The following is a 25,457-nucleotide window of genomic DNA, read 5'->3' on the forward strand; positions in this document are numbered from 1 at the left end:
ATTCTGAAAAGGGTACTCACCCTGACGACCCGAGTAAGGTCATTGAACTACTTCCTGCATTGCACAGGGGTCCTAGGCACCATGCTGCTGGATGTCCCTCTGTGAGCCACCTCCCTCCAAGCTTTGCGATAGTCGTTGGGCAGCGGCCTCCTGCCACTGTCCGGGAACAGGATAGATCTCCTGCGCTCCACTGCACCAACCAGAAACTGCAGGGCCCCCTCACTGAACCGCTGCGCTCGCTCCCTGGCCCTCTCCATGGTCCTAGGCGTTAGAATGTGGCAGCAGGTCTGTCCAGGCCGAGAATCAGGGCTCCGATGCACAGGGTGTGGCTGCAATTCAAGATCGACCCTCCCCCTTTAAGAGCTGACCGGCACCAGCGTGTCTGTGTGCAATCGCTAACTGGCCGCACCTGCGCTGCGCCCGCCCTCGGAGGTAGCACCTTGCTCCTTCGGCTTAGCGCCTTAAGACATCCGTGCAGCGCCTGTTTTAGCGCTCCAAGCACCTCCTGTGGCAAATGAGGCCAATTTACTAGTAGGTGGCGATAATTTGTGCTGGGCGCAAAATTTCACGCCCGGCCGATACTTACGCCCCAAGCGGGGCCATACCAAATCTCACCCCCATTAGTCACCTCTTACTCTTCTAAACTCCAGCGGATACAAGCCTAGCCTGTCCAACCTTTCCTCATAAGACAACCCGCCCATTCCAGGTATTAGTCTAGTAAACCTTCTCTGAACTGCTTCCAACGCATTTACATCCTTCCTTAAATAAGGAGACCAATACTGTACACAGTACTCCAGATGTGGTCTCACCAATGCCCTGTATAACTGAAGCATAACCTCCCTACTTTTGTATTCAATTCCCCTCGCAATAAACAATAACATTCTATTAGCTGTTCTAATTACTTGCTGTACCTGCATAGTAATCTTTTGCGATTCATGCATTAGGACACCCAGATCCCACTGCATCTCAGAGCTCTGCAATCTCTTACCATTTAGATAATATGCTTCTTTTTTATTCTTCCTGCCGAAATGGACAACTTCACATTTTTCCACATTATACTCCATTTGCCAGATCTTTGCCCACTCACTTAAGCTATCTATATCCCTTTGTAGCCTCCTTATGTCCTCTTCACAATTTACTTTCCTACCTATCTTTGCGTCATCAGCAAATTTAGCAACCATACCTTCGGTCCCTTCATCCAAGTCCTTTATATAAATTGTATAAAGTTGAGGCCCCAGCACGGATCCCTGTGGTACACCACTCGTTACATCTTGCCAATCAGAAAATGGCCCATTTATGCCTACTCTCTGTTTCCTGTTAGCTAGCCAATCTTCTATCCATGCCAATATGTTACCCCCTACACCATGAGCTTTTACTTTCTGCAATAACCTTTGATGTGGCACCTTATCAAATGCCCTCTGGAAATCTAAGTACAGCACATCCACTGGTTCCCCTTTATCCACAGCACATGTTACTTCCTCAAAGAACTCCAATAAATTGGTTAAACATGATTTCCCTTGCACAAAACCATGTTGACTCTGCCTGATTACTTTGAACTTTTCTAAGTGCCCTGCTACAATGTCTTTAATAATAGCTTCTAACATCTGCCCTATGACAGATGTTAAGCTAACTGTCCTGTAGTTTCCTGCTTTCTGTCTCCCTCCCTTTTTGAATAAAGGAGTTACATTCTAATGGAACCTTCCCCAAATCTAGGGAATTTTGGAAAATTAAAACCAACGCATCAACTATCTTACTAGCCACTTCTTTTAAGACCCGAGGATGAAGTTCATCAGGACCCGAGGACTTGTCAGCCTGCAGCTCCAACAATTTGCTCAGTACCGCTTCCCTGGTGTTTATAATTTTCTTGAGTTCCTCCCCCCCTTCCATTTCCTGATTTACAGCTATTTCTGGGATGTTACTTGTATCCTCTATAGTAGAGTCCGATGCAAAATACCTGTTCAAGTCAACTGCCATCTCCTTATTTTCCATTATTAATTCCCTAGACTCGCTTTTTATAGGACCAATGTTCAATTTGTTAACTCTTTAATTTTTTAAATATCTATAGGAACTCTTACTATGTAGGAATGTCTAGTTCCTATCCAAAAGACTGAGGTCCACCCAGGCGGTCAAACAAATGAGGTTTAATGAAAACTAACAGAGTTTAACGGATAATTACAGGAGAACATCGAATGTCGGTCTAGTCAGTTCGGAGGCTCCATGAGGACTGCTTGGGTGGTCCCGTGGCTGACGTCATGACGTCATCACGTTTCCCCCGCCGGTGGGGGATCACGTGATGAACGGCGTGATGCCATCGTGTTTACCCGCGCTATTAAAGTGATTGCGCCCTGTATATGTAAACAGTGAAAATAAAGATACAGACTCAGGCTGTAGCTAACATATTATTAAAGGGAATTATATACAATTGATCGGAGTCCCTTAGTGGCTCCGCCACATGCGCCCCCTCAAATTGTCTTTAATAGCAAAAGTAAAATGGCGAGGAGGCCTGACAAGCCTGTCAGATCGACTTCTGTAGCCTTGAAGTGGAAGCTGATGGACGGCGGGCGAGCTGGCGGGCGGTTGCGTTTGATCTGGCGTGGCGACTGTGGGCGGTCGGCCACGTTTCGGCAGTTGTGCGATCTCGACTGGGTGGTCAAGGTCCAAGTGAGCCAGCTTCAACCGGTCAACCGAAATGTGGTCCGGTTTACCTCCGACATCGACCGAAAAAGATTTGTCTCCCGGCTCTATCACGCGGAAAGGACCAGTGTAAGGGGGTTTGAGCGGGTCCCGATGAGCGTCGTGGCGGATAAACACATAGTCGGCGTTCTTCAGCTCAGCTGGGATGTGGGAGCTCTGCAAGCCATGATGTGACGTAGGCACTGGAGCGAAACTTCTGGCCGCCTCCTGGTGTCTGATGAGCTGCTGGGGTGCAGACCATGGCTCTGTTGGAGTCGGAAGGAAATCCCCTGGTACGCGTAGCGGCTGGCCATATACGAGCTCTGCCGTGGACGATTGAAGATCTTCTTTAGGCGCCGTACAAAGACCCAAAAGGACCCATGGAAGCCTGTCCACCCAGCCCGCGCCTTGAAGGCTGGCTCGCATTGCAGCCTTGAGCGACCTGTGGAATCGTTCGCACAGGCCGTTCTCCTGTGGATGGTAGGCAGTGGTGCGATGTAGCTTGACGCCGAGCCCCTGAGCCACAGCGTTCCAGAGCTCCGAAGAAAACTGCAGCCCACGATCAGACAAGATGTCCGCCGGTACCCCGAAACGGGCGACCCAAGAGGAGATGAATGCCCTGGCGACGTCTGCGGAAGTGGTGGATGACAAAGGAACCACCTTCGGCCATCGAGTGGTGCGATCCACCATTGTAAGAAGATGAGTAAACCCGTGCGAAGGCGGAAGTGGCCCCACCAGGTCCACATGCACATGATCAAACCTACGTTCCGGAACAGCGAAAGTGGCCAATGGAGTCTTGACGTGACGATGCACCTTGGCCTTTTGGCAGACCACGCAGGTGTTGGCCCAGTCGCAAACATCCATGTGCATGCCCCGCCACACGAATTTGGACGATATCAGCTGTTGCGAGGCCTTCATGCCAGGGTGCGACAGCCCGTGTATGGTGTCAAAAGTTTTCAGCGCCAGGTGACCGGGACGATAGGGCGAGGATCTCCTACGGAGACGTCGCAGAGTAGCGTAGTGCCCGCGGCATGGAATTTGACATCGGCCGCTTGGAGGCTAGAGGTGTTGGTTCTGTAAGATTGGACTTCCGGATCCGAGGCTTGATCCGCAGCCATGAGGGCATAGTCGATGCCGAGCAGGACTGCATGAACGGTCGCGCGGGAGAGGCAATCCGCCACCAGGTTGTATTTACCGGACACATGCTGAAAGTCAGTGGTGAATTCTGAGATAAACGTCAACTGACGTTGTTGCCGAGCTGACCACGGTTCGGCGGTCTTGGCCATAGCGAACGTTAGTGGCTTATGGTCCACAAAAGCAGTGAACGGATGTCCCTCTAGCAAGAACCGGAAATGGCGGATGGCCAGAAAAAGGGCCAGCAACTCTCGGTCGAACGTGCTGTACTTCCGTTCGTTTCGCCATAGTTGACGGCTGAAAAACGCCAGCGGTTGCCACGTCCCATGCACCCACTGTTCCTGCACTGCGCCAATGGCGTAGTCTAACGCGTCGGTGGTAAGGGCGATGGTGGCACCTGGCAGCAGGTGTGCCAGCATGGTTGCGTTGGCTAAAGCGCCTTTTGTGTCGACGAACGCCCGGTCCATGTCGACCGTCCAGCTAATCGGATCCTTGCCGGACTTGCCATTGAGGGCCACGTACAGGGGCTGCATGAGCAGAGCTGCATTAGGGACGAACCGGTGATAAAAATTTACCATCCCGAGGAACTCCTGCAGGGCCGTGATGGCCTGCGGGCGCGGGAATGAAGTAACTGCCTCCACCTTCATTTGCAGGGGAATTGCGCCATCCAATGTGATGCGATGGCCTAAGAAATCAATCTGCTGCAGGTCGAACTGGCATTTGGCCGGGTTGATGATCAAGCCATGTTGACTGAGGCGTCTAAAGAGGGTGTGCAAATGGCAGATGTGCTCCTTTTTATTAGGGCTGGTGATGAGGATGTCGTCGAGGTAGACGAATAGAAACTTGAGGTCCCGAAGCACGGAGTCCATCAAGCGCTGGAAAGCCTGTGCAGCGTTCTTCAATCCAAATGGCATCCGCAGAAATTCAAACAGGCCAAATGGGGTGATGACTGCAGTTTCGGGACGTCTTGCGGGTGGACGGGGACCTGGTGGTAGCCACGAACAAGGTCGACTTTTGAAGAAATGGTATTTCCCGCCAAATGGGCAGAGAAATCCTGAATATGAGGGATCGGGTGCCGGTCAGGAGTAGTGGCATCATTCAGGTGTCAGTAGTCGCCGCAAGGCCGCCATCCACCGCCAGGTTTCGGAACAATGTGATGAGGCGCTCCATCATGTCGAACTCCGCTTTCGGAGCCGCGAGCTTGCCAGCTTCGAGGCGCCGGGCCTGTGCGTAGACCGGGGAGCCAGTAGTGGTGATGTGATGTTCGACACCATGCTTCATGGCCGTGGAAGAGAAAGTGGGTCTGGTCAGGTCTGGGAAATCTCCGAGGAGGCGAGTGAAGTCATCCGGAGGTGGGAACACGCAGGAGACAGTGCGCGCCATGGTGTTACCACGGTGGCACGGGATGGAGTGAAAAGTGGCCGCATTGATCAACCGGCGGTGCCGTACATCCACCAGGAGGCCATTGGTGCACAAAAAATCCACCCCGAGGATGGCTTGAAAGGCTTTGGCCGCGATGAATTCCCAGTAAAACCGCTGGCCGCCGAAGCACACCTGGACCCGCTGGCTTCCGAAGGTCCGAATGGCCCCGCCATTAGCCGCCTGGAGGGAGGAGCCATGCCCCCCGGCTTGTGGATCAAGATTTGACGTGGGTAGGATGCTACACTGCGCCCCGGTGTCGCAGAGGAAACGTCGACCAGATAGGGAGTTGTTATGAACAGGAGTTTTCCCAAATTACCGATTGCCATAGCAGCCGCGGGGCGCTCATTATAACCGGTGCTCTTTCGACAGGGTGGCTGCTGGGTTTTTTTGAGCGAAAAGCTGCAGGGAGGGCGGCAGCATCTTGCTTTCGTGCCAAAACGGGCGTGGTAGAAGCACAACCCCGCAGGTTGAGGGGCTGGAGCGCCGTCTGTGGGGGATGGGCGCCTCGTGGCAACGCAGTACTGCTGTGTCACCGCGAAGATCTTGTCCGCATCGGCAGCCAGCTCTGCGCAGTCTGTGACTTCCGACCTGGCTAGGGCAGCCTGAACTTGCTCTGGTAGCTGGCTGAGGAATAGCTCCCGGAAGAGGAAGCATTCCAGTTCGGAGCCCAGGAGTGTGAGCATTTGGCTCATGAGCTCGGGCGGCTTGGAGTCCCCGAGGCCGGGCCTATTGAGCAGCCGACAGGCGCGCTCCGACTTCATGAGCCCAAAGATCTGTAACAACCGCACCTTTATCGTTTCATACTTGCGATCTTCTGGTGGATTGCCAAGCAGGCTGACGATCCGCGAGGCTGTGGCGCTGTCGAGGGAGGAGACCACGTGATAGTAACGGGTCTGATCCACAACGATGTTCCTAATTGCGAACTCGGCTTCTGCCTGGAAGAACCACGCGGCTGGCTGTTGCTCCCAGAACTGTGGTAGCTTCAAAGCAACGGCATTCGATTCCATGTTCAGTAACTTCTGTGAAAACCGTTCGCAAAAGTCGGGGTCACCAATGTAGGAATGTCTAGTTCCTATCCAAATGACTGAGGTCCACTCAGGTGATCAAATAAATGAGGTTTGATGAAAACTAACAGAGTTTAATGGATAACTACAGGAGAACATCTAATATAGGTCTAGTCAGTTCGGAGGCTCCACGAGGACAGCTTGGGCGGTCCCGTGGCTGACGTCATGACGTCATCACGTTTTTCCCGCCGGTGGGGGATCACGTGATGAACGGCGTGACGTCATCGCGTTTACCCGCGCTATTAAAGTGATCGCGCTCTGTACATGTAAACAGTGAAAACAAAGATACAGACTCAGGCTGTAGCCAACATATTATTAAAGGGAATTATATACAATTGATCGGAGTCTCTTAGTGGCTCCGCCACAACTATCTGTTTTTATATTTCTAGCTAGCTTTCGCTCGTACTCTAATTGTTCTCTCCTTATTAATCTTTTCGTCATTCTTTGCTGTTTTTTATATTCTGTCCATTCTTCTGACCTGCCACCCATCTTTGTGCAATTATATGCTTTTTCTTTAAGTTTAATACTATCTTTAACTTTTTTAGTTAACCACGGATGGTGGGTCCTCCCCTTGGAATTTTTCTTTCTCGTTGGAATGTATATATTCTGTGTATTTTGAAATATCCCCTGAAATGTCTGCCACTGCAACTCTATTGACCTATCCCTTAACCTAATTTGCCAGTTCACTTTAGCTAGCTCTGCTTTCATGCCCTCATAATTGCCATTAATTAAGTTTAAAATTCTAGTCTTGGACCCACTCTTCCCTCTCTCAAACGGAATATAAAATTCAATCATATTATGATCGCTGCTACCTAGGGGCGCCTTCACTATAAGGTCATTAATTAATGCTATCCCGTTGCACAATACCAGGTCTAGTATAGCCTGTTCTCTGGTTGGCTCCAGAACGTGCTGTTGTAAGAAACTATCCCGAAAACATTCCATGAACTCTTCATCTAGGCTGCCTTTGCCGATCTAATTTTTACAGTCTATATGCAGATTAAAATCCCCCAAGATTATTGTCGTACCCTTCTGACAAGCTCCCATTATTTGTTCCTTCATACTCCATCCTACCGTGTGGTTACTGTTAGGGGGCCTGTACACCACTCCCACAAGTGACTTCTTTCCTTTATTAATTATCATTTCTACCCAAACCGCTTCTACATCCTGGTTTCCTGGTTTCCTGAACTTCGGTCATCCCTCTCTATTATACCATAATTAATTAACAGAGCCACCCCTCCACCTTTTCCCACCTTCCTGACTTTCCGAAATGTCATGTATCCTTCAATATTCAGGTCTCAATCTATGTCATCCTGCAGCCATGTTTCTGTAATGGCTATCAGATCATATTTATTTATTTCTATCAGTTCATCACTTTTGTTTCGAATGCTATGTGCATTCAGATGCAGTGCCTTTAGTTTTGTCCTTTTATTATTTTTGTAACCTCTAGCCTTACCTGTTGATTTACTCTTAGATGTGTACTCTCTATGCCTTCCTGTCACGGCCTGTTTATCATTTCCCATATTAATACCTTTATCTATTGCCTTGTCTCTAATCTTTGAATTACCACATCTTCCCATATTTAATCCCATGCCCCCCAATAATTAGTTTAAAGCCCTCTCTACCACCCTAGTTATGCGACTCACCAGAACGCTGGTCCCAGCATGGTTCAGGTGAAGACCGTCCCGACGATACAGATCCCACTTTCCCCAGTACTGGTGCCAGTGCCCCAGGAATCGAAACCCATTTCTCCCACACCAGTCTTTGAGCCGCGCATTCATCTCTCTAATTTTATTTACCCTAGGCCAATTTGCTCGTGACTCAGGTAATAATGCTTATTAGGTGTAGCAGATTTTATTAATAAAATCTGCTACACCTAATAAGCTCTATTACTGCTAGTAAGCTAGTACTAATGAAACCTTACAATTACTAATAAATTTCCTGGCCTTTAAAAGATAAGAGAAGTGAGAAAAATACTCAACAACCAATCACTTACCCTTTTCCCTGTGATGTCACCTTTAACATTTCTCCAAATGCGGTATTCTCCAAATACCCTCTGAACCTCGGCCCTTCCCCTGGCCCCGGTCCTCTGACCCTCTACCTTGTCCTCTGACCCTCGCCCCTGTTAGATCCGTGTGTTAATGGAGACACGGAATGCAGGAGTTGATTTAACAAGTGTTTACTGAACAAAGTAGGTGATCTAACTACACAAGACGCTACACAGGCTTATATACCCGAGTGGTCACTACTGGTACTGCAGTATACAGGGGCTTCAAAAACATAGTTCCTCTTAAAGGTACATACACTACAATTCCTCCCCTTTTAAATAAATAGTACATAACATTTTAAGTAATCATTAAATAACATTTTTACAAGAACAATATACACATTTGCTGAAGTTAATCAATTACAAATTCAGTCTCTCTGGAGGCTTCCTGACTCGGTCTGGATAACGCCTCGGTGGTGTAGTAGGTTTCGGTGGTGTAGTAGGTTCTTTTGGCAAGGTTGATTCAGCTTCAATGCCAGTGTCGGGTTCATCTGGTTCCAGTATCACCGGATCGGAGGTAGATACTATGGGTATCTCTGCTTCATCACTAGGCATATAGAGTTGTGGTGTAGGTTGTCCTTTTTCAGATGACTCTATGATCTGGTCAGCATGGTGCCTTATTATGCTTTCTCCAATGTCCACGGTATACATCAGCGGTCCTAGTCGTGTGCAAATAGTTCCAGGCTGCCATTTCTCGGTACGGTAGTCCCGGGCCAAAACTGGTTGACTTATCTGGAAGGTTCTAGTTGGCCTTTCATTCATGCTTTGAAATTGCCGGTTCTCTACGTCCCTTCTGACGTTTGGCTTGACCAAATCCAACCGGCATCTTAGTCTTCTATTGAAAAACATCATGGCGGGGGTTTGGTTTGTAACCACATGTGTTGCATTCCTGTACGCAAACAAGAAGTTATCTACCTTATGTTGTAGATTTATGTCTTCATTACCCATGGTCTTTATGGCCTTCTTGAAGGTCTGGACAAACCTTTCAGCTAATCCATTGGTGGCGGGATGGTATGGGGCGGACATGTAGTACTTAACCCCATTGTTTTTTAAGAACTTCCTGAATTCTTCGGATACAAATTGCGGTCCATTATCAGAACTGATCTGTTCAGGCAGCCCATTCCTGGCGAATATGGTCCTTAACACTGTGATGGTTTTTTCCGTGGTGGTGGAGGATATCTTTATTACCTCCGGCCACTTGGAGTGTGCATCCACCGCGAGTAAGAACATTGAGTCCATTAATGGACCAGCAAAGTCGATATGTACCCTTTGCCATGGAGATGAGGGCCACTCCCATGAATGTAGAGGGGCTTGTGGTGGGGCATTTTGGACCTTCTGGCATCCTAGACAGCTCTTGGTCATTTCTTCGATGTCTCCATCGATACCTGGCCACCACACAAACGCTCTGGCTAAGTTCTTCATTTTCACTCCACACAGATGCCCCTCGTGAAGCTCCTTTAGCACTTTATCCTTGAGTTTGGGTGGAATCACCACTCTGGATCCACACATCAAGGTTCCTCAGCACACTGACAGCTGTTCTCTTCTTTGCGAGAATGCTGGCAACAGTGGTTCGCCATGTGCTGGCCATCCCTTCACCATTAAATCGTAGACTCGTGAGAGAGTCGGGTCATTTCGCGTTTCCTTTTCAATGGTAGAATTTGTCACCGGTAGACATTCCATTGTGGTCGAGTGGAACATCTCCACTGCGTCCACTGTAGGCGCCTCTTCCACCGTTGGCAACGGTAGGCGTGATAACCCGTCAGCATTCCCATGCTGTTTTGTTCCTTTGTATTCTATGTCATATTGGTATGCCCCTAGGAAAAGGGACCACCTCTGTAGCCTTTGCGCTGTCATAATGGGAACGCCCTTTTTAGGGTTGAATATGGAGACGAGGGGTTGATGGTCAGTCAACAAGGTAAATTTTTGTCCGTGTAGGTAATGGTTGAATTTCTTCACCCCCCACACCAGTCTGAGTGCCTCCCTGTCAATCTGGGCATAGTTACGCTCAGCTGAGTTCAATGAGCGTGATGCAAAAGCTATCGGCCGCTCCGAGCCATCAGGGAATCTATGCAATAATACCGCTCCCACGCCGTAAGGGGATGCATCGCACGCCAGTCTGATTGGCAGTGATGGGTTATAATGAGCCAACACTTCCCGAGACGTGATCAAGCCTTTGCATTTATGGAAGGCACGTTTACAGTCTTCGCTCCATTTCCAAACTACTCCTGTTTGTAGCAGTGCGTTAAGAGGGTGCAGAACCGTCGACAAGTTTGGTAAAAATTTATGATAATAATTTACTAATCCCAGGAACGACCTTAAATGTGAGACATTTTCAGGCGCGGGGGCCTTTATGACCGCTTCAAATTTTTCAGGTGACTTATGCAACCCTTCTTCGTTAATGACATGGCCACAATATGATATTTGTTTCTGGAAAAATTCGCGCTTGGGGCGATTTGCTCGTAGGCCCCGTTCTTTCAGCCTCGTGAGCACCTGCTTCAAGTTGGCAAGGTGCTCGTTGTCATTTTCTCCTGTTACAAGGATGTCGTCTAGGTAGCATTGAGTCCCCGGAATCCCTTGCAGGACTTGCTCCATAGCTCTTTGCCAGATAGCCGGAGCTGATGCCACTCTGAAAACCAGTCGATTGTACTGGTACAGGCCTTTGTGTGTGTTTATTGTGAGATACTTTTTAGAGGCCTCCTCAACCTCCATCTGTAGATATGCCTGTGCTAAGTCAATTTTTGTGAAACGTTTCCCTCCGGATAGGGAGGCGAAAATATCTTCTATCCTCGGAAGAGGATACTGTACCGTGTGAAGAATCGGGTTTACAGTCACCTTGAAGTCCCCAAAGATGCGAATTTTTCTCTGTTCTTCAGATTTATCATTATTCAACGTTTTCTTCATGACCGGGACGATTGGTGTTGCCCACTCGCTCCAATCTACCTTGGATAACACGCCTGCTTTTTCCAAATTCTCCAGCTCTGCCTCGACGGCTGGACGAATTGCGTATGGCACCAGCCTTGCCTTAAAAAATTTGGGAATTGCCGCATCTTCCACTTTTATTGAGGCGGTGGCGCATTTCAGGTTTCCTAGTTCCTGTTGAAACACTTCTTTGGCGTTAGCCAAGATTTCTTTTAACCGTCCAGGTATGACGTCATCATCGTTTTTTTTCTTACTGGTCACCGTCAGTGCCTGAATGGAGTGCCAGTCTAAACGTATCTTTCTGATCCATTCACGTCCCAACAATGGTGGACCACCATCTTGCAGAACGTATAAATACAACTTCTGTATTTCCTTGCCGTTGTATACAACAGGCACCCTTATTTTCCCTCTGGGGTATACTTTCTGCCCCGTATATGTCTTCAAGATAATGGATGTGTCTTTCAAAGGTATATGCGGAAATAGCCGCTCGTAATCCCGTCGACTCATGACGGTCAGAGCTGATCCTGTATCTAGCTCCATTTTGACTGGGGACCCCGCTATCGTGAGGGTAACCCAAATGGTCTGGTAATCTTCTTTGGCAATTACATTATGTAATTTGAGACAGCTTAGTCTCTTGTTTCCGGAGTCGCTATCGCTCTTCTGGTCTTCGGAGCTACTGTCCGTCATCATTTGTACCTTTCTGTTCTTTTCCTTATTGACCTTTTTACTGTCAGCGGATTTCTTTCCAGATCTGCATACCCGTGCAATGTGTCCCATCTTTCCGCATTGCCTGCATGCTTTGGCCTTGAACCAGCAGTCCGTCTGGTCATGGGTGGATCTGCTGCAGTGATAACATCTCTCGAAACCCCGTTTCATTTCATGGGTGCCGAAGTCCTGTGGCTTTTGCTGTAATTCTGCAGCTCCTCTTTCTGCTGCTTCGTATGATACAGCCACACTGAAAGCCTTGTCCAGTGTCAAATCTTTCTCAGAAAGTAGTCTTTTCTGTGTTCCTTCGCTTAGGAGACCGCAGACGAATTTGTCTCGTAGAGAATCTGCCAGTCCTGCCCCGAATTGGCAGTGCTTTGACAGCTTTCGTAATTCGGTGAGGTAATCAGCGTTACTTTCATTCTTGTGCTGATTCCTCCTGAAGAATTTGAATTGTTCCGCTATCAGCAGCGGTGTTGGGTTTAAGTGCCCCTGTAAGGTATCAACAATCTCCTTAAAATTCTTGTCCATCGGTTTGGCTGGAGTGATCAAGTTTCGTAACAGCCCGTATGTCCTTGCGCCCATCAGATTTAGAAGTACCGATGCCTTTTTATCATTCGCTACTTCATTCGCCTTGCAATATACCTCCACTCTTTCCACATATGTGGTCCAATCTTCTATATCACTATCGAAAGCAGTAATATTGCCAGTCTTCGGCATCTTGAAAATCTAAAATGGCGCTTCCCGCGCTTTTCCTCCGTCCCCGATGGATCAAAATGGCGCCTCCCGCGCTTTCCCATCGCTGCCGCTGCTGCCAACGCTGTTCTCCGCGGTTCCCGTTGTGACCTGCAGCTTTGCGCGGTATTTCTATTTTTTTTAATTTAAAAAAAAAAATATATCGCTTCAATAGTTTCTCCGTTACTTGGAGAACCATTCCCATCGTGGAGCGGACCCTCTGGGACTTTCCCCTCCCTCTGCTCGGTCCGAACGCCGAACTGCTTTGCAGCACCGGCCGCGCCCTGAGTGCTCCACCCTCTCTCTGTTGTTGCTTCTGCTTCCCGACTCGCTGGCCGGCCCCGTTGCAGAGCCACCCGATCGAGCTCTAGCGCGCCGCAGCCTAGGAAGGATCAGTGCATTACCTGCCACCAGCCCGTTTAGCTGGTGAAACCACAGTTTTGGTTTTTTTTTCTTGATTCTGGCTTCGACCTTTGTCTGAGGAATCGATCCCCTTGAGGTGCTGCCGAATTGCAGGTAAGTTCATTTCTAACTCGTCACCACTGTTAGATCCGTGTGTTAATGGAGACACGGAATGCAGGAGTTGATTTAACAAGTGTTTACTGAACAAAGTCTGGAGGTGAACTAACTACACAAGACGCTCTCCAGGCTTATATACCCGAGTGCTCACTACTGGTACTACAGTATACAGGGGCTTCAAAAACATAGTTCCTCTTAAAGGTACATACACTACAGCCCCTTCCTCTGACCCCTGTCCTCTGACACTCTCCGCTGTCCTGTGACCCTTGCCCTTCCCCTGACCCCTGTCCTCTGAACCTCTCCACTGGCCTGACCCTCTCCCCTGTCCTTTGAACCTCACCCCTTCCCCTGACCCCTGTCGTCTGACGCTCTCCTCTGCCCTCTGACCCTCGCCCCTTCCCCAACCCCTGTTCTCTGACTTGCTCCCCTGTCCTTTAACCCTCGCCAATTCCCCTGCCCCTGTCCTCTGAACATCTGCCCTGTACTTTGACCCTCACCCCTTCCTCTGACCCCTGTCCTCTGAACCTCTCCACTGTCCTTTGATCCTCGACCCTTCCCCTGACTTCTGTCCTCTGACAATATCCCCTGTCCGCAGACCCTTTCCCCTTCCCCTGACTCCTGTCCTCAGAACCTTTCCCCTTCCCCAGACTCCTGTCCTCAGACCCTTTCCCCTTCCCCTGACTCCTGTCCTCAGACCCTTTCCCCTTCCCCTGACTCCTGTCCTCAGACCCTTTCCCCTTCCCCTGACTCCTGTCCTCAGACCCTGCCCCTTCCCCTGAATTCTTCAGTGTTAATTATTCGGATCTCTTTCTGCCCCAGGTGATGACGAAGGGACTCATCATGACCTTTGGGAAGAAAACCATCTCTGTCGGAGGTTCTGAAGGTATGAACATGATCTCTCGATTGCTGGTGTCTTTAAATGTGCCCCTCGCTCCACAAATATCCACCCCCGCACTCTCACCAAGGGCTCTGCTTCTCGTTGGGGGAACCGGGTCACGCAGGGCTCCTTTCTCCACGTGGGAGACCCAGACAGGGAGTGTCGGCGAGAGAGAACTGAGGGAGGAGGAGAGAGAGAGGGAGAGAGGGACACAGACTGGGGGAGGGAGAGAGAGAGAGGGACACAGACTGGGGGAGGGAGAGAGAGAGGGACACAGACTGGGGGAGGGAGAGAGAGAGAGGGACACAGACTGGGGGAGGGAGATAGAGAGAGGGCCACAGATTGGGGGAGGGAGAGAGAGAGAGAGGGACACAGACTGTGGAAGGGAGAGAGAGAGGGACACAGACTGGGGGAGGGAGAGAGAGAGAGAGACACAGAGTGGGGGAGGGAGTGAGAGAGAGACACAGACTGGGGGAGGGAGAGAGAGAGACACACAGACTGGAGGACAGAGAGAGAGAGAGAGACAGACTGGGGGAGAGAGAGAGAGAGACACACAGACACAGCTCAAAATTTTGAAATCAGTAATTGAACCAATTGCACTCTATGGCAGTGAGGTGTGGGGACCGCTAACACAACAAGAATTTGCAAAATGGGACAAAGACCCAATTGAGATCCTACATGCAGAATTCTGTAAAAGTATCCTCCGGACTCAAAGTAAAACCGTAAACAATGCATGCAGGGCAGAACTAGGCCAATATCCATTAATAATTACTGTCCAAAAAAGAGCCACCAAATTTTGGAAACACCTAAAAATGAGCACCCCTACTGCTATCATTACGAAGCCTTGAAATGCCAAGAGAGGACCATAAAGAAGAATACCCTCAGTCAACTAGTCCTGGGACTCAGTGAAGCAACCACTAACACTGCTAACAATAACCAGCCCCAGGACAGTGATATCGTAGCACAGAGAATTCGACCCAACACAATTGTCACTAAGCAAAAGGAAAAATACCTGTCATATTGGGCAGAAACAACAAAAACCCGAAACAAACTCAATTGCTACTTGGCACTAAACAGACAATACAACATGGCTGAATACCTGACCATGGTAAAGGAAAGCAAACTGAGAAAAACCTTGACAAGGTACAGACTTAGTGAACATAGCCTGGCGATCGAAAAAGGCAGACACAGACAGACCCGGCTGCCAAGAGAGGACAGGATATTCTCTCACTGCAGTCAGGGAGTGGTGGAGACAGAGATGCACTTCCTCACAGCTTGTGGAAAATATCAGGGCATCAGAGAGAATTTCTTTCAAAAATTCACACAAATATGCCCTGAATTCAGAAATTTGAATGACGACCAAAAACTCCCACACCTACTAGGGGAAGAGAGAAACTGTGTAACCTTAGTGGCACACTATGTTACAGCTTGCCATAAACAGAGGGACAACCAGTAAACCTAAGAAAAGAGTATATACAAATTATACGAATGTATATTTATACACTCAGGGATATATCTGTTTATACACTGTATGAATAGATCTGCGTTTATGTGTTCAACCATAAATGTTATTGGATGCTTTGGCAACATAAGATGTACCTTATCATGCCAATAAAGCGATTTGAATTGAATTGAATTGAGAGACACAGACTGGGGGAGAGAGAGAGAGAAAGGGACACAGACTGGGGGAGGGAGAGAGAGAGAGGGACACAGACTGGGGGAGAGAGAGAGAGAGGGACACAGACTGGGGGAGGGAGAGAGAGAAAGGGAAACAGACTGGGGGAGGGAGAGAGAGAGAGGGACACAGACTGGGGGAGGAAGAGAGAGAGGGACACAGACTGGGGGAGGGAGAGAGAGAGAAACAGACTGGGGGAGGGTGAGAGAGAGGGACACAGACTGGGGAGGGAGAGAGAGAGAGGGACACAGACTGGGGGAGGGAGAGAGAGAGGGACACAGACTGGGGGAGGGAGAGAGAGAGAGGGACACAGACAGGGGGAGGGAGAGAGAGAGAGGGACACAGACTGGGGGAGAGAGAGAGAGAGGGACACAGACTGGGGGAGGGAGAGAGAGAGAGACACAGACTGGGGGAGAGAGAGAGAGAGACACACAGACTGGAGGAGGGAGAGAGAGAGACACAGACTGGGGGAGGGAGAGAGAGAGAGGGACACAGACTGGGGGAGGGAGAGAGAGAGAGACACACAGACTGGGGGAGGGAGAGAAAGAGAGGGACACAGACTGGGGGAGAGAGAGAGACACAGACTGGGGGAGGGAGAGAAAGAGAGGGACACAGACTGGGGGAGAGAGAGAGAGAGAGGGACACAGACTGGGGGAGTGAGAGAGAGAGAGGGACTGACTGGGGGAGAGAGAGAGAGAGACACAGGCTGGGGGAGGGAGAGAGAGAGAGACACAGACTGGGGGAGAGAGAGAGAGACACACACAGACTGGGGGAGGGAGAGAAAGAGAGGGACACAGACTGGAGGAGAGAGAGAGACACAGACTGGGGGAGGGAGAGAGAGAGAGACACAGACTGGGGGAGGGAGAGAGAGAGAGAGAGACACAGAGTGGGGGAGGGAGAGAGAGAGAGGGACACAGACTGGGGGAGGGAGAGAGAGAGAGACACAGACTGGGGAGGGAGAGAGAGAGATACACAGACTGGGGGAGGGAGAGAGAGAGAGACACAGACTGGGGGAGAGAGAGAGAGAGGCACAGACTGGGGGAGGTAGAGAGAGAGGGACACAGACTGGGGGAGGGAGAGAGAGAGAGAGACACAGACTGGGGAGGGAGAGAGAGAGGGACACAGACTGGGGGAGGGAGAGAGAGAGGGACACAGACTGGGAGATGAGAGAGAGAGACACAGACTGGGGGAGGGAGAGCGAGAGAGACACAGACTGGGGGAGGGAGAGAGAGACACAGACTGGGGGAGGGAGAGAGAGAGAGACACAGACTGGGGGAGAGAGAGAGAGAGAGGGACACAGACTGGGGGAGGGAGAGAGAGACACAGACTGGGGGAGAGAGAGAGAGGGACACAGACTGGGGGAGAGAGAGAGAGAGAGGGACACAGACTGGGGGAGTGAGAGAGAGAGAGGGACACAGACTGGGGGAGGGAGAGAGAGAGAGAGGGACACAGACTGGGGGAGTAAGAGAGAGAGAGGGACACAGACTGGGGGAGTGAGAGAGAGAGGGACACAGACTGGGGGAGGGAGAGAGAGAGACACACACAGACTGGGGGAGGGAGAGAGAGAGAGGGACACAGACTGGGGGAGTGAGAGAGAGAGGGACACAGACTGGGGGGGAGAGAGAGAGAGGGACACAGATTGGGGAGGGAGAGCGAGAGGGACACAGACTGAGGGAGAGAGAGAGAGAGAGGGACACACACTGGGGGAGGGAGAGAGAGAGAGAGGGACACAGACTGGGGGAGTGAGAGAGTGAGAGGGACACAGACTGGGGGAGGGAGAGAGAGAGAGAGAGAGACAGACTGGGGGAGAGAGAGAGAGACACAGACTGGGGGAGGGAGAGAGAGAGAGGGACACAGACTGGGGGAGAGAGAGAGAGAGAGGGACACAGACTGGGGGAGTGAGAGAGAGAGAGGGACACAGACTGGGGGAGTGAGAGAGAGAGGGACACAGACTGGGGGAGGGAGAGAGAGAGAGAGACACAGACTGGGGGAGGGAGAGAGAGAGAGGGACACAGACTGGGGGAGTGAGAGAGAGAGGGACACAGACTGGGGGAGGGAGAGAGAGAGAGGGACACAGACTGGGGGAGGGAGAGCGAGAGGGAAACAGACTGGGGAGAGAGAGACACAGACTGTGGGAGATAGAGAGAGAGACACAGACTGGGGGAGGGAGAGAGTGAGGGACACAGACTGGGGGAGGGAGAGGGACACAGACTGGGGGAGGGAGAGAGAGACGGACACAGACTGGGGAGAGAGAGAGAGAGGGACACAGACTGGGGGAGAGAGAGAGAGAGATGGACACAGACTGGGGGAGGGAGAGAGAGAGGGACACAGACTGGGGGAGAGAGAGAGAGACACAGACTGGGGGAGGGAGAGAGAGAGAGACGCAGACTGGGGGATAGAGAGAGAGAGAGGGACACAGACTGGGGGAGGGAGCGAGAGAGACACACACAGACTGGGGGGTAGAGAGAGAGAGAGAGAGACTCAGACTGGTGGAGTGAGTGAGAGAGAGACACAGACTGGGGGAGTGAGAGAGAGAGGGACACAGACTGGGGGAGGGAGAGAGAGAGAGGGACACAGACTGGGGGAGGGAGAGAGAGAGGGACACAGGCCAAACAACCCCAGATTTCAAGGAATTGGATGACCTGTCAAAATTGAGATTAGTCCTGGGAGAAGGAGACAGACCATACCTTGGGGCCAAATATGTAACAACATGTCACAACCTGAGGACTGTTTAAAAGTAAGACTGCTTAAAATTAATATTGTTAAAAGTAATATTGTATGTACCCAACAAATGTCAAATCGATTGACACCTACAGAATGTTGGAAAACTGTACCTTTTTGCTATGTAAGCTTTGGCAATATGGTTCTCTGTAAACTTTCATGCCAATAAAGCATTTGAATTGAATTGAATTGAATTGAATTGAGAGAGGGACACAGACTGGGGGAGAGAGAGAGAGAGAGGGACACAGACTGGGGGAGAGAGAGAGAGATGGAAACAGACTGGGGAGGGAGAGGGAGAGACACACAGACTGGGGGAGGGAGAGAGAGAGAGACACAGGCTGGGGGAGGGAGAGAGAGAGAGAGACACAGACTGGGGAGGGAGAGAGAGAGGGACACAGACTGGGGGAGGGAGAGAGAGAGAGGGACACAGACTGGGGGAGGGAGAGAGAGAGAGACAGACTGGGGAGAGAGAGAGAGGGACATAGACTGGGGGAGGGAGAGAGAGACAGAGACAGACTGGGGGAGAGAGAGGGAGGGACACAGACTGGGGGAGGGAGAGAGAGAGAGAGACAGACTGGGGAGAGAGAGAGGGAGAGGGACACAGACTGGGGGAGGGAGAGAGAGACACACACACAGACTGGGGGAGAGAGAAAGAGACACACACAGACTGGGGGAGTGAGAGAGAGAGAGACACAGACTGGGGGAGGGAGAGAGAGAGAGGGACACAGACTGGGGGAGAGAGAGAGAGAGAGGGACACAGACTGGGGAGAGAGAGATAGAGGGACACAAACTGGGGGAGAGAGAGAGAGAGGGACACAGACTGGGGGAGGGAGAGAGAGAGACACACAGACTGGGGGAGGGAGAGAGAGAGAGCCACAGGCTGGGGGAGGGAGAGAGAGAGAGAGGGACACAGACTGGGGGAGGGAGAGAGAGGAGGGACACAGACTGGGGAGGGAGTGAGAGAGGGGGACAGAGACTGGGGGATGCAGAGAGAGAGAGACAGACTGGGGGAGAGAGGGAGAGGGGGACATAGATTGGGGGAGGGAGAGAGAGAGAGAGAGACAGACTGGGGGAGAGAGAGAGAGAGTGGGAGACAGACTGGGGGAGGGAGAGAGAGAGAGAGACAGACTGGGGGAGAGAGAGAGAGAGAGGGACACAGACTGGGGGAGGGAGAGAGAGAGAGGGACACAGACTGGGGGAGGGAGAGAGAGAGAGGACACAGACTGGGGGAGGGAGAGAGAGAGAGGGACACAGACTGGGGGGGAGAGAGAGAGAGGGACACAGACTGGGGGAGAGAGAGAGAGAGACACAGACTGGGGGAGAGAGAGAGAGAGGGACACAGGCTGGGGGAGAGAGAGAAAGAGGGACACAGACTGGGGGAGAGAGAGAGAGAGACACAGACTGGGGGAGGGAGAGAGAGAGACACACAGACTGGGGGAGGGAGAGAGAGAGGGACACAGACTGGGGGAGGGAGAGAGAGAGACACACACAGACTGGGGGAGGGAGAGAGAGAGAGGGACACAGACTGGGGGAGAGAGAGAGGGACACAGACTGGGGGAGGGAGAGAGAGAGGGACACAGACTGGGGGAGAGAGAGAGGGACACAGACTGGGGGAGGGAGAGAGAGAGAGACACAGACTGGGGGAGGGAGAGGGAGAGACACACAGACTGGGGGAGGGAGCGAGAGAGAGAGACACAGACTGGGGAGAGAGAGAGAGAGGGACACAGACAGGGGGAGGGAGAGAGAGAGAGGGACACAGACTGGATGAGGGAGAGAGAGAGAGGGACACAGACTGGGGGAGGAAGAGGGAGAGATACACAGACTGGGGGAGGGAGAGAGAGAGGGACACAGACTGGGGGAGAGAGATAGAGAGAGGGACACAGACTGGGGGAGGGAGAGAGAGAGCGGGACACAGACTGGGGGAGGGAGAGAGAGAGAGGGACACAGACTGGGGGAGGGAGAGAGAGAGAGGGACACAGACTGGGGGAGGGAGAGAGAGAGGGACACAGACTGGGGGAGGGAGAGAGAGAGAGGGACACAGACTGGGGGAGGGAGAGAGAGAGAGGGACACAGACTGGGGGAGAGAGAGAGCGAGGGACACAGACTGGGGAGGGAGAGAGAGAGGGACACAGACTGGGGGAGGGAGAGAGGGAGAGAGAGACACTGACTGGGGGAGAGAGAGAGAGAGGGACACAGACTGGTGGAGAGAGAGAGAGAGGGACACAGACTGGGGGAGGGAGAGAGAGAGACACACAGACTGGGGGAGAGAGAGAGAGAGACACACAGACTGGGGGAGGGAGAGAGAGAGAGGGACACAGACTGGGGAGGGAGAGAGAGAGAGAAACATAGACTGGGGGAGGGAGAGAGAGAGAGACACAGACTGGGAGAGAGAGAGAGAGAGACACAGACTGGGGGAGGGAGAGAGAGAGAGGGACACAGACTGGGGGAGAGAGAGAGAGAGGGACACAGACTGGGGGAGGGAGAGAGAAAGGGACACAGACTGGGGGAGGGAGAGAGAGAGACACAGACTGGTGGGAGAGAGAGAGAGACACAGACTGGGGGAGAGAGAGAGACACACAGACTGGGGGAGCGAGAGAGAGAGAGACACAGACTGGGGGAGGGAGAGAGAGAGGGACACAGACTGGGGGAGGGAGAGAGAGAGAGGGACACAGACTGGGGGAGGGAGAGAGAGAGGGACACAGACTGGGGGAGAGAGAGAGAGAGAGAGGGACACAGACTGGGGGAGGGAGAGAGAGAGAGGGATACAGACTGGGGGAGAGAGAGAGGGACACAGAATGGGGGAGGGAGAGAGAGAGGGACACAGACTGGGGGAGGGAGAGAGAGAGACTCCATCTGGCATGACGGTTTATTCCTGAAACTTATCGAAAGTGGGGTCAGTGGGAAAACATATGATGTAATTAAATCAATGTATACAAACAACAAATGTGCAGTTAAAATTGGAGACAAACAAACAAAATACTTCCCACAGGGGCGGGGGGTGATGCAGGGCTCGCCAATCTCACCGACACTCTTTAATATTTGCATAAATGGATTGGCAAAACTACTTGAACAATCTACAGCACCCGGCCTCACCCTATATCAATCCAAGGTTAAATTCCTCCTCTATGCAGACGACCTGGTTCTGCTGTCACCTACTAAAGAGGGGCTACAGCAAAACCTGGACCTGCTGGAGTCGTACTGCCAGACTTGGGCCCTGACAATAAATCCCCAAAAAACCAAAGTCCTTGTGTTCCAGCAAAGATCCAAACATCAGGGACCCAAAATAAATTTCACAGTAGGAACAACCAAAATTGAACAAACCACTAACTACACATACTTGGGCTTAAAAATCAGTTCTACGGGAAACTTCAAACTGGCTGTGAATGAACTGAAAGAGAAAGCAAGAAGGGCTTTCTATGCCATCAAAAAATCAATCCAAATAGAAATCCCAATTAGCATTTGGCTCAAAATTTTCAAATCAGTAATTGAACCAATTGCACTCTATGGCAGTGAGGTATGGGGACCGCTAACTCAACAAGAATTTGCAAAATGGGACAAACACCCAATTGAGATCCTACATGCAGAATTCTGTAAAAGTATCCTCCGGACTCAAAGGAAAACAGTAAACAATGCATGCAGGCCGGAACTAGGCCAATATCCATTAATAATCACTATCCAAAAAAGAGCCACCAAATTTTGGAATCACCTACAAATGAGCAATCCCCAATGCTATCACTACGACGCCCTGAAATGCCAAGAGCTGACGATAAAGAAGAATACCCTCAGTCAACTAGTCCTGGAACTCAGTGAAGTAACTACTAACAATACTAACAATAACCAGCCCCAGGACAGTGACAGGGTAACACAAAGAATTCGACCCAACACAATCGTCGCTAAGCAAAAGGAAAAATATCTGACATATTGGGCAGAAACAACAAAAACCCAAAGCAAACTCAATTGCTACTTGGCCCTAAACAGACAATACAACATAGCTGATTAGCTGACCATGGTAAAGGATAACAAACTGAGAAGAACCTTGACAAGGTACAGACTTAGCGAACATAGCCTAGCGATCGAAAAAGGCAGACACAGGCAGACCAGGCTGCCAAGAGAGGACAGGATATGCTCTCACTGCAGTCAGGGAGTGGTGGAGACAGAGATGCACTTCCTCACAGCTTGTGGAAAATATCAGGGCATCAGGGAGAATTTCTACCAAAAATTCTCACAAAAATGCCCGGATTTCAGAAATCTGAATGACAACCAAAAACTCCCATTCCTACTGGGAGAGGAGAGAAGCTGTATAACACTGGCGGCACACTATGTTACAGCTTGCCATGAACAGAGGGACAACCAGTAAACTAAGAAAAGAATATATATAAACAATGCGAATGTATATTTATACACTCAGGGATATACCTGTTTATACACTGTATGAATAGAACTGCGTTTATGTGCTAAACCATAAATGTATTTTGATGCTTTGGCAACATAAGATGTAACTTATCATGCCAATAAAGCGGTTTCAATTGTGAACTGTGAATTGAGAGAGACACAGGCTGGGGGAGGGAGAGAGAGAGACACACAGACTGGGGGAGGGAGAGAGACAGAGAGACACAGACTGGGGAGAGAGAGAGAGAGAGGGACACAGACTGGGGGAGGGAGAGAGAGAGAGGGACACAGACTGGATGAGGGAGAGAGAGAGAGGGACACAGACTGGGGGAGGGAGAGGGAGAGACACACAGACTGGGGGAGGGAGAGAGACAGAGAGACACAGACTGGGGGAGGGAGAGAGTGAGGGACACAGACTGGGGGGAGAGAGAGAGAGCGAGGGACACAGACTGGGGGAGGGAGAGAGAGAGAGGGACACAGACTGGGGGAGGGAGAGAGAGAGGGGGACACAGACTGGGGGAGGGAGAGAGAGAGAGTGACACAGACTGGGGGAGGGAGAGAGAGTGGGACACAGACTGGGGGAGGGAGAGAGAGAGCGGGACACAGACTGGGGCAGGGAGAGAGAGAGATGGACACAGACTGGGGGGAGAGAGAGAGACAGGGACACAGACTGGGGGAGGGAGAGAGAGAGGGACACAGACTGGGGGAGGGAGGGAGGGAGAGAGAGACACTGACTGGGGGAGGGAGAGAGAGAGACACAGACTGGGGGAGGGAGAGAGAGAGAGAGACACAGACTGGGGGAGGGAGAGAGAGAGGGACACAGACTGGGGGAGAGAGAGAGAGAGAGGGACACAGACTGGGGGAGGGAGAGAGAGAGGGACACAGACTGGGGGAGGGAGAGATAGAGAGACACAGACTGGGTGATGGAGAGAGAGAGAGAAACAGACTGGGGGAGGGAGAGAGAGACACACAGACTGGGGGAGGGAGAGAGAGAGAGGGACACAGACTGGGGGAGGGAGAGAGAGAGAGGGACACAGACTGGGGGAGAGAGAGAGAGAGGGACACAGACTGGGGGAGGGAGAGAGAGAGACACAGACTGGGAGAGAGAGAGAGAAAGAGAGACACAGACTGGGGGAGGGAGAGAGAGAGAGGGACACAGACTGGGGGAGAGAGAGAGAGAGAGGGACACAGACTGGGGGAGAGAGAGAGAGAGGGACACAGACTGGGGGAGGGAGAGAGAAAGGGACACAGACTGGGGGAGGGAGAGAGAGAGACACAGACTGGGGGGAGAGAGAGAGAGGGACACAGACTGGGGAAGGGAGAGAGAGAGAGACACAGACTGGGGGAGAGAGAGAGAGAGAGACACAGACTGGGGGAGGGAGAGAGACACACACAGACTGGGGGAGGGAGAGAGAGAGAGGGACACAGACTGTGGGAGAGAGAGAGAGAGCGACACAGACTGGGGGAGGGAGAGAGAGAGAGACACAGACTGGGGGAGAGAGAGAGAGAGACACAGACTGGGGGAGGGAGAGAGAGAGAGGGACACAGACTGGGGGAGAGAGAGAGAGAGAGGGACACAGACTGGGGGAGAGAGAGAGAGAGGGACACAGACTGGGGAGGGAGAGAGAAAGGGACACAGACTGGGGGAGGGAGAGAGAGAGACACAGACTGGTGGGAGAGAGAGAGAGACACAGACTGGGGGAGAGAGAGAGACACACAGACTGGGGGAGCGAGAGAGAGAGAGACACAGACTGGGGGAGGGAGAGAGAGAGAGGGACACAGACTGGGGGAGAGAGAGAGAGAGACACACAGACTGGGGGAGGGAGAGAGAGAGAGAGACACAGACTGGGGGAGGGAGAGAGAGAGAGAGACACAGACTGGGGGAGGGAGAGAGAGAGTGTCACACAGACTGGGGGAGCGAGAGTGAGAGAGACACAGACTGGGTGAGCGAGAGAGAGAGGGACACAGACTGGGGGAGGGAGAGAGAGAGACACAGGCTGGGGGAGAGAGAAAGAGACACAGACTGTGGGAGCGAGAGAGAGAGAGACACAGACTGGGGGAGGGAGAGAGAGAGAGGGACACAGACTGGGGGAGAGAGAGAGAGAGAGACACAGACTGGGGGAGGGAGAGAGAGAGACACAGACTGGGAGAGGGTCAGAGAGAGAGGGACACAGACTGGGGGAGGGAGAGAGAGAGGGACACAGACTGCGGGAGGGAGAGAGAGAGAGACACACAGACTGGGGGAGGGAGAGAGAGAGAGAGAGACAGACTGGGGGAGGGAGAGAGAGAGAGGGACACAGACTGGGGGAGAGAGAGAGAGAGAGAGACATAGACTGGGGGAGGGCGAGAGAGAGATAGACAGACTGGGGGAGGGAGAGAGAAAGAGAGACACAGACTGGGGAGGGAGAGAGAGAGAGGGACACAGACTGGGGGAGAGAGAGAGAGAGAGGGACACAGACTGGGGGAGGGAGAGAGAGAGAAGGACACAGACTGGGGGAGAGAGAGAGAGATGGACACAGACTGGGGGAGGGAGAGAGAGAGAGGGACACAGACTGGGGGAGAGAGAGAGAGAGAGGGACA

General features: G+C 51.6%; 1 protein-coding gene across 1 annotated transcript in view; it reads left to right on the forward strand.

The window, feature by feature from the left end:
• Positions 1-25,457, forward strand: part of LOC147091393 (alpha-2-macroglobulin-like) — a 1,124,424-nt gene that overhangs the window by 451,213 nt on the left and 647,754 nt on the right. The window contains exon 13 of the mRNA XM_085976756.1: positions 14,035-14,098. Coding sequence (XP_085832882.1) covers positions 14,035-14,098 — 64 coding nt within the window. The remainder of the gene's footprint in view (positions 1-14,034; positions 14,099-25,457) is intronic.

Source organism: Somniosus microcephalus, unplaced genomic scaffold (genome assembly GCF_052327205.1).
Source record: "Somniosus microcephalus isolate GS21.2 unplaced genomic scaffold, FLI_Smic_1.0 unresolved_chr3, whole genome shotgun sequence".
Taxonomy (NCBI): Eukaryota; Metazoa; Chordata; class Chondrichthyes; order Squaliformes; family Somniosidae; genus Somniosus; species Somniosus microcephalus.